Source organism: Myxocyprinus asiaticus, chromosome 16, assembly GCF_019703515.2.
Source record: "Myxocyprinus asiaticus isolate MX2 ecotype Aquarium Trade chromosome 16, UBuf_Myxa_2, whole genome shotgun sequence".
Taxonomy (NCBI): Eukaryota; Metazoa; Chordata; class Actinopteri; order Cypriniformes; family Catostomidae; genus Myxocyprinus; species Myxocyprinus asiaticus.
This window is the reverse complement of record NC_059359.1, coordinates 3,277,949-3,288,386: the sequence shown is the minus strand read 5'-3', so window position 1 is coordinate 3,288,386 and position 10,438 is coordinate 3,277,949. Positions and strand designations below refer to the sequence as shown.

The 10,438-nt window shown below is 39.5% G+C and overlaps 1 protein-coding gene across 1 annotated transcript; it reads left to right on the top strand.

The window, feature by feature from the left end:
- The first annotated feature begins 516 nt into the window (after window positions 1-516).
- LOC127454315 (uncharacterized protein C1orf232) lies at window positions 517-9,204 on the top strand. The gene is made up of 4 exons (XM_051721429.1): window positions 517-597; window positions 3,096-3,173; window positions 3,318-3,421; window positions 8,829-9,204. The coding sequence occupies exons 1-4, from the start codon at window positions 517-519 to the stop codon at window positions 9,202-9,204; spliced, it is 639 nt and encodes a 212-aa protein (XP_051577389.1).
- Window positions 9,205-10,438: the final 1,234 nt, after the last annotated feature.

Below are 10,438 nucleotides of genomic sequence, written 5' to 3'. Positions count from 1 at the left end.
TTGTACAATATAGTAAAAAATTAGCACTATCAAAGATCTTCAGTGACTGACCTTATTGGCCACTGAAACATGCCATGTATATATGTTGTTTGGGGTTAATGTTACACGGCCTGCTCTGCTTAAATGAACTAACAGTGAAGTCTCAACTATTGGCGAAGCCTGAAATATTCAGTAGGAAACTCATACCTGTTTCCAGGTAACCGATGCTGGGCTTCTGAACCGTGTCACTATGCATTTGTCTCTTTCATCTCGTTGACTCTGAAATCAAGGACTCGACAAGCAGCCTTCCAGAGTTTTTCTTTATTCAAAGAGACAGTAGAAAGACAATGAAGAAACATTAATTTTCATCATATTGGATGATCTGTATTTTGTGCATTACACATTTACGGATGGAACAGGAATATTGTTGAAGGTTTTTAGATCCAAACTAACGCCAGGAGTTTGTTGCTGGTGGCTTAAGAGTCTTTTTTTTTTATGATTGTTTGACGTATCTAAGGATTTTTGAAGGTGTCAGTCATGAATCCGCTGTGGAAAGTCTATAAGAGTAAAGTGATGAAGACTCTCAATCCAGACATGGAGGAAGAGCCAGTGGAAGAGGTAAATCAACCAAATCTTGTACTGTAATGGATCAGTATGGGGGTATAGTTGGTTTAACATGTTCATGTTAAAAATCAACAGCTACATTTTGGTTAAAAATCTAAATAAGGGAGGTGAATATTGTGCAACTGGACACCACTTGTTTGAAGTTCTTCATCATTTTAATCACCTTTTACCTTTATAAGCTCATGAAAGCTGCATGGAGAATAATTATGATAATAAAAATGAGCAAAATGCTTTTTAAAATAGAAATGGAATATTGCATGTCAGCTGTTCCAACACATCAGTAAATAACCTTTAAAACTCAGTGTTGGCATTTGCAGTGAACAGTTTATGCTCTGCATGAATCAGCTTATTGAAATAATAAAAATAATACTAATAATAAACAATTTTACGATTGAAATATCAGTTGTGTAAAATGTTGAGACAAAGATCTTATGCAGTACAATATTCTACAATATTTGGAACCAATTGGAAAAGATGCTATCGGGAAATTCCATTGTAATACAAAACAAAGTCTAGATCTTTGTAGAAGTCATACAGCTCTCAATAGGACGAGTATGATAACCAATAGGATGAAAATTCAGTATTTCAAAACTCTCATAGCTCCCACTGTGGGATTTCCTGTTACTGTACAGTAGCAATACATTACTTGAACACAATATAAGTAAGGGTCTGATAAAAATGACTCAACATTCATTATCCAATAAGAACTTAATTAAATAAAAATCTAAAAAGCATGTACGGATTTCAGCTTATGCAGCAAGATCTCATTTGATTCTTGTGAAAATTGTTGGATTATCACAGAAATACCTGAAGACATTCCATTGGCCCATGAGCATGTGATCGCATGCATTCAGTACTATGAATACAAATCCATTTTAAAGAAGAGATACAATTTTACTCATTAAATAATGTCATGAAATCTTTTTTTAATAAATGTTTTAAGTGCATTAAAATAAATTCTAAATAAAGGAAAGCTGCTTTTGTTCCTTTATTCCTGACTATGTCGAGTGGCTACAGCTTATGTTTATCAAAGAGTTTCAGGATGCATTCAGATATTTTCAATAATCTTTTAAGTGGAAACTTGACCCACTTTTCAAAGGCTCTGTAACTGGATCTCGACTCTACAGCAGGATGACATTCCAGTGATTAATTCAAGGCAGATATTACCATCAGGGTGTGTTCGACTTGTTGGCTGATTCCCCATATTTCTCGCCTATCTGTTTGGCTTCTCTTTTACCAGTGAGCTTGCACAGTTTCCATAGCCTGCTATAACATATTATGTTGCCAAAAGATTAAGGCAAATAAACCAGCCAAAACTTCTAATTCAAGATAAACACTGGATGCATGTTGCAAATGTATGATAGTATGAATCAGGCACTGACAAGTGTTGAATAATTCTTATAGGCCTATACATTCTTGCAGTGGTAGCTTAGTTTGAATTTTTGGTGAATGAATATTGTGACTATTCCTCGAGTTGCTCCAAGCTCATTTAAAAACTTTAAATTAAAATTGTATTCATTGTATTACATTTACATTTATCGGCTTGAAGGAATATTCCGGGTTCAGTACAAGTTAAGCTCAATCGACAGCATTTGTGCCATAATACTGATTACCACAATTTATTTTGACTTGCCCATTCTTTTCTTTAAAAAAAAGGCAAAAATCTGGGTTTCAGCAAGACACTTGCAATGGAAGTGAATGGGGCCAATATGCAAACCTTGTAAAACGTATGTAAACGCCACAACAATATGTGTTATCATGATTTTAGTGTGATAAAATCACTTACTAACCTTTTTTCTGTGTAAAGTTTTATCCAATTTTACAACTTCAGAGCCATGACGATGTGATGTCAACAAACCCTAAAACCCTAAAATGACTGTAAAAATGATTTAAACAACTTTACAGCTAAAGTAACACATGAGTTTTAATAGAAGAATTAAAGTGCTTTTATAAATTATAAGCTTCACATTTCTGCTTTTAAACCCTCCAAAAATTGGCCCCATTGACTTCCATTGTAAGTGCCTGTAACTTAGATTTTTGCTTTTTTTTTAAGAAAAGGAGGAACGAGTCGAAATGACTTTTATTGGAATCAAAATCATGCCACACATGGTGTCGTTTGAGCTTAACTTGTACTGAACCTGGAATATTCCTTTAACAGATGAGCTTTTATCCAAAGTGACTTAAAATAAGAATAATACAAACATTCAGTTGAGAACTATAAGAGTATAGCTTAACATATGTATGTGACATAATTATTTGAATTGTATATAATGTATTAAAGATATTATGCATATAATAGTATTAAACTGAGCTCGAGTCAGATACCCTCACACACCCTGTTGACATTCTCATTGAAAGGATCTTGATGTAGTATCACTAAAAACCCCAAGAGGGAGACAAAATGTTAATGTTGGTCAGCTGGAGTTGTATGTAGTTTATCTGTCTACTACAAAAGTTGAAGATAATTTGTCTATTAATGTTTGTCTGTGAAGGTCGGTGAAATAGCCGAAGATATGACGCCTATCCAGTCCGATGAAGGACCCAGTGCAATGTCACAGCTGGCCAAGAGAGTAAGCATCTTTCACTTGTAAAAAGTGTGCTTCAAGCACATGTATAGAAGTAGTTCACATATATAAATATATATATACAGACAGATTTTTGTCAGTGTGAGACAGATCCAGCAGTGCGTCTCTGTGCATATTATTCCTCCTCAGATGCAGGGAGCCGGGGCGAAGGGCTGGAAGAGTGTTTCAACCCTCTTTAACAAAGATGATGAGCACCAACTTCTGGAGGCCGAGAACCAGCCTGCAGCAGATCAGTGAGTATTATTCTGCATGGTCCATTCAACATAGAAAGTCGGAATGTCCAACCTCATCCTTGCAAAATTCAACAAAAGGGCACTTGAAGTCAGATTTCCAACTTAAAGGGATAATACACCCAAAAATGAAAATTCTCTCATCATTTACTCACTTTCATGCCATCTCAGATGTGTATGACTTTCTTTCTTCTGCTGAACACAAACAAAGGTTTTTAGAAGAATATTTCAACTCTGTATGTCCTACAATGCAAGTGAATGGTAGCCAGAACTTTGAAGCTTCAAAAAGCACATAAAGGCAGCAAAAATTTAATCCATACGACTCCAGTGGTTAAATCCATGTCTTTTGCCAAGATGTGGGTGCATAATGGGCAACTGCTTCATGGACAATCAGTTCCATAAACAATTGCTTTTAAGCCAATCATCTGAGCCATAAATGTCATGTGACTAATCACTCTATATAGAGCACAACAGTGCTTGCCCACTTTTCAGCCGTCTGAGTTCCGGAAGTATTTTCCCCATTTATTTCTTCCATAGACATAAAAAATCCTTCATAAAAGAGTTGTAAGCCATGATCGAAATCAACCAGCTCCGACATGAATAACAACATCACAAGCTTTGTTTTAAGGCAAAAAAGCATTTGAAAATCGGACATAAAGGCTTTGTACTTACCGTCTTTCATAAGGGCACGGACAACAATCCCATGAAGCACTGCGAATGATGTCATTGAATAAAAAATGATAGGAATATATAAACTATTGATTTTAGGTTGTACAGAAACAATATATTTTAAGTTTATTGCAAAATATTCGATATATACAAATATATAAGTGGTTTAAGGGTGAAGGGAGACGACTCGATTACATCATTCACAGTGCGTCATGGGCTCACACGGATGCATCCTGTATTGAATCAATACGGGACGCGATTTGTCCCGTATTTAATCTGGTCAGATGGCATCACGGTGAAATCGTTCCAGATCGCCAATTTAACATTAATATGAGTTGGAAAATTTGCCTATGGTGGGTAAGGGGCCGTCTGAAAAGTCCACACATTTTGCTAAAACGTTCTGATACTGTGGAGGGTGTGGTAAGGGACCGTCTGAAATGTCCACAAATGGTGGTAAATCTGTGGAGTTTTTTCAATATAAATGTTCAATAATGTATGAATACAATCATAAAGACAAGTACAGGTGAAGGAAAAAAATAAACAAATAATAAAAATTATAAAAAAATTAAAACATATGTATAAACCATCCAAAATGTATACATAAATAACCATCTCATATATATGTATACTCATCTCCAACTCTTAAGTTCAAAAGTCATCACTCCACGCTATGAGCGAGAGCGATGTTGGAGTGGAGCGGCATGAAATGAGAAAGAAATTAGGCATAATTTTAGGTACAAATATTTTATGGCACAAATAAGAATTGCACAAACAATGCCTTAATGTTGGCTGCTTAAAAAAATAGCCGTGTTCTCTCTGCCTTATTTGGACAGGGTTATTTTATATTGGGGACGTGGGGTAATGTAACAGCCTAAATACCAGAGCTTCTCATTTATTTTAATCCCGTGCTAATCATTCATGTCAGTGACTTTGTGCGGGCTATGCGTTCCCAGGCCAGTTTTTACCAAATTGACATGTTGGTAAAAAGCCAGTGAATCTGCTCTGTCCAGCCTGTGAACCCTTTAACTCATTGTTTCTAAAGTTAATCAAGTGTCTGAAGTCATTGAGAAAACACCAGAAAATTTAAGACGCACTTCAAAACTTTATTTAATGGTGGCTGTTGCGTTTGGACTGATGCATGACAAACAAATGAGCATGATTTGTTTTGATTAGGAAAATTAAAAAAAAGGACACAAGTGCAAATTTTGTGAATTGAGCAGAGTGGGCGTGGAGCATGGGATCAGGGCAGAGCTCGTGGGGGGTGGAGCCATGAGAGGCTCGAGGGGCGGAACCATGGAATGCGGAGCTGTGAGAGGTTCGAGGGGTGGAACCATGGAGGACTGGATACCCGGAGAGTTGAAGGGCCAGGGTGGAGCCGATGGCAGGGAGGACCAAGACGGTGCTGGAGGCTCGGAGGAGCAAGGCAGTGCTGGGGGATTGGAAGACTGAGGCAGAGCCGGTGGGACTTAGGACCAAGGCTGAGCCGTAGGGAAGGAGGTCCCCGGTGGAGCTGATGGATCGGAGAGACGAGGCACAGCCAGAAGATCGGAGAGCCAAGGTGGAACCAGGTAACTGACAGACCAAGGAGGAGCCAGAGGGAGGAGGGACCCCGGCAAAGCCGACAGGCTGAAGGACCATAGTGGAGCCGAGGGAATGCAGAGCTGAGGCAATGTCGAGGGACTGACAGGCCAAGGTGGAGTCCAGGGCTTGGAGGGTCCAGGCGGGGTCAGAGGGTTGAAAGTTTCCCTTGCCTGCTCAGGAGAACTAAGGGTGGGTACAAGGGTGGGAATCATCTCTAGGTCCAACTGCTCAGGTGTGGCCATGACATGGCATGGAACAGACTCAGGCGTGGCTGTGACGTGGCATGGAGTAGTCTCAGGCATGGCTGTGACATGGCATGGAGCAGGCTCAAAATCAGGCATGGCTGTGGCATGGTATGGAGCAGGCTCAGGCGTGGTTGTGACGTGGCATGGAGCAGGCTGAGGCGTGGGTGTGACGTGGCATGGAGCAGGCTGAGGCATTGCTGTGACATGGCATGGAGCAGGCTGAGGCGTTGCTGTGACATAGCATGGAGCAGGCAGAGGCGTTGCTGTGACATTGCATGGAGCAGGCTGAGGCATTGGGGCAAAAGATGGTGCTAGCTCAGCGACCATGATGAGGAACTTTGGCTTGGCGGCCATGACGTGGAACTCTGGCTTGGCGGTCATGACGTGAAACTCTGGCTTGAAATACAAGAATCAACAAAATACACATGACACCCAGGTTGAGGTAACACCACAAGGGCCTACTAAGTAGTGGGAATTGGGCATTCCTAATTGGGGAGAAAAGGGGATTAAAAAAAAAAAAATCTGAATATATTAAACTGTTCATCTCAAGCACAACTGTTAACACTCACACCCTGTCTACACTGGACGTGAGAGTCGTGTCGCGTCAAAAGCAATAGAACTCATTATAATCAATGATGCTGTCTACCATGGAAGTGTCCGTTGTAATGCGTCATGTTGCGCCGACAGTAAACAGATGTCCCGTTCCATTTTGCACTGCACGCTGTTGCACTACTACTGCCAACAACACAAATAAATGGTTTAGAATGTTTGTGTCTATGAGCCCCGTGTAAACAGGATGTCAGCATTATAAACTATCACACAGTCATGACATATGAAATATTCATGAATTAAACAGTTTACTCATGGTTTTTGCGATCACGTCAAAGTGTTTTAACTGCCCCATCCTTCAATAACAGTTCCTTTGCAAAGATTGCATTGTATTGGTATGAGCCGAACATACAATCCACTCTAAAATACACTGAAGACACATCCACATCCAGTTTCCAGTATCATTCCTTCATGTTTTCATACACCAACAACTAAAAATAGTGCAGATGGGTGAAAGAACGTGTCCATGATGGAGAGTTTCTCCTCTTCAGGGTTATAACTTGACACCGCATCTTTTAAAAGCAGCCCGAGATATGCATGTCTGTGACAGGCCCCGTCTCTCTCCACTTCAACTGTGTGACTGACTGAGAACCAGTGTGTGGGGCCAAGGGTGCAATGACGGAAAAATAGGTGTTGCATATGCAGATGTATTTGGTCCTTGTGACATCACATGTTCCACAAATTTCAAATGAGCCGTTTTTGCAGCTTGGGTTAAATAAATGCTCTTTTTCTATTAAGGAGGAAGTTTTCAGTTCTGAAACTTACAGTATGTTTTTATAGAACAATGACCTCTTATATGTCAAAAGATCAAGGAAAATTAGATTCCTCATGCCATGACCCCTTTAATACTTCATTAATCATTAATCAGCACAGCTAAATATCATACATTTTCTGATGGGTCAGTTATGCGTGACAGCAGTGTGTAAATGCAGTCGACACTTTCATCTCTGTGATTTATACAGACATCGCTTATCCCATGCGATTCGACGGTAAAGCTTACAGATGTCCGTGGTAGCCTAATAAAATTATTTTACTTTACAGACATATGTCCGGGAAACAAATCTGTGTTTTGAACTGCCTCTGCGCTCTCACCTCACTGTAGTCTGTTGTTGGAATCGGCACCTGTCACCATCAGCTTGTGAGTCACACCGAGTTTAAACACTGCCTCATCTCTAACAATCCACTCTATTTAAAATCTTGGACCTAATACAGCCACCAACACACACAATGTGGCCACATGCAAAATGTAGCGCATTCTGTTTGGATTGGAAAATGAGTGCCTTGTGAGTGGCCAGAGGGCAGTCTCGTGAAACGCGTTCCTTGCTCCAGTGAAATTCTGATCGCTCCGCTCCTCGCTATGCTCCGCTCGCATGCTCTGGTGGGCATACGCAAAATCCTAAGAAAGATAGGTGGGCATATGGCGTATGCCTGCGTATGCCCTAGACTACACTACTGGCTGTACCATGGGTAATGTAGTTGATTATCATGAATTCCACTATTAAACACGATTTTCAAACAATGAAGTTGAAATAACACAGATGGATTGCGTCAACGGAAGCATATACCATTGATGAACAACCTCGTAGCTCACGGTTGGTCTGTCTTTAAAGATTTATAAGTTATCGTTGAAAATCAGTTCATCTATGGGATAAATGAATGAGATTTTTACTTCCAGAAACAGACTGTTGCACTCTATTAGAACTTCGTGAGGCAGACAGGAAAAAACAGCCAATTTCATGCTGTTTAGAGCCCTAAAAAATATATTAATCATACATTTAAGAATCGGTCACTAGCAAAACATTTAGTATAACACACATGAAATTTCTGCAATTTACTATACGTTGCTTGAATTTTTTTGTTGTTGAATAAACCTCTTCATCAAATCTCATGAAAATTACGTGACTGTGGAGACATTTTTGCAAAATGACATTGTAAATGTCCACTGTATGGCGCTAAAAGTGAGTGAAATTGTCTTCCAAAAACAGATGAGATTTTAAGGTTAATGCTTGATCGAGTTTTAAATCAACAAAACCGACCTCCCTTGCCTAAACCCTAAACCTAACCGATAGTGTCGTAAAAAGCAAATGTGAGATGAAAAACATATCCACGTCATTTTGTGGTGCTTCTATGACACTTACGGCTCACGTGTTGACTCGTGTGCTCCTCAGGACCAATATCCGATCCTTTATATCACAAGCTAAAAGTGTTTATAACCTGATAATCTGCCGCTTTACTCGTGATTTGTGTGCAAGTGAATAAAAGTCAATTAGAGAGTTGTATCTGAATGATTTAATGTCTGTTTACAGTCCATTGGCAGTGAAGCCTGAGGAGCCTCCAAGACCCATCAAACACAACACTGGATTCTGGGATAGTTTTGCGACAAAGTGGCACCAAGCTGCTGAGATGAAGCAAGCGGAAGCAGCGGCCACCTCCACAATGGAGGGAGAAGGCGATAGCAACCAGGAGATGAGGAACGAGAGCGGAGAAAGTGCAGAAGATGTGGAGTATCAGACCGTGCAGGAGGGTGATGTGAGTGAGGGTGGAGGAAGCAGCATAGGCAACAATTTCTCCAAGTATTCAACACTGGGAGGAGGCAGTGAAGACACACCCACTTTCAAGTGGAACTTTGTCACCAGTAAACTGGCTGAGCTGAAGACCAAAAGCATGGCCAAGAGCAACTAGCCAACTAGTAAAGAAGGGGAGGGCAACTGGGTACTAGAGAACTAGAGAAGAGTTAGCAATGTTCAGACCACAGGGGCCACAGTACTTGATATGAGCCTTATTTTGCAGATGTGTGGTGATCACATTTCACTGGACCAGTGTAAGAACACTGACATTTAAAAACATAGAACATCTATTCCTTAAACAAGTGATTCTCAACTGGTTTTGCTTCAGGACCCTGATCATGTGGCAACCCAATACAGCATCACAACTGTCTATTGTACAAAGATGTAAACAAAAATGTCAAACATTAATATGTATTCAGCGGTTTATAATTGGTCTCTAAATGTCTCTTGAATTTTGACAGCCAGTAATTCACCACACAAAACACACTCTGATCAACACAAACCATGTTTATCCTCATTGCAGGTTAACCACTTGAGAACCACTGCAGTTAAAGAGACTGAATCAATATATATAAGAGACATAAAGATGACTCAATGGTTCATTCAACACTATGAAGGTTAAGTGCTTATGTTAAAGTAGCTTATTTAAAATATCAACCATTTATGCACAATTTATTTTCAGAATAATGACATCAATAGAAACTGGCATAAATCAATCCCTTGTAATGAAATGAATGTTCTGACCTCAGAGAAAAATTAGTGGAACGAGATCACCTTAAAGGGATAGTTCATATAAAATGAAAATTATCTCATCGTTTACTCACCCTCATGCCAGAATATCATGGCATGAATTCATCAGAATATTTCAGCTCTGTAGGTCCATACAATGCATGTGAATGGTGACCAGTAATTTCAAGCTCCAAACATCACATAAAAGTGGCATAAACGTAATCCAAATGACTCCAGTGGTCAAATCCATGTCTTCTGAAGTAATGCAATCATTTTGGGTGAGAAACAGATGGATATTTCAATCCTTTTTAAATATAAATCTCCACTTTAACTTTCAGAATGTGAAAAGATTTATAGTAAAAAAGGACTTAAATATGGATGTTTCTCACCCACACCTATCATATTGCTTCTGAAGACATGGATTGAACCACTGGAGTTGTATATATTACTTTTATGCTGCTTTTATGTGCTTTTTGGAGCTTTAAAGTTCTGGTCACCATTTACTTGCATTGTAAGGACCTACAGAGCTGAGATATTCTTCTAAAAATTCGAACTTTGTTTGTGTTCAGCAGAAGAAACGAAGTCATACACGTCTGGGATGGCATGAGGGTGAGTAAATG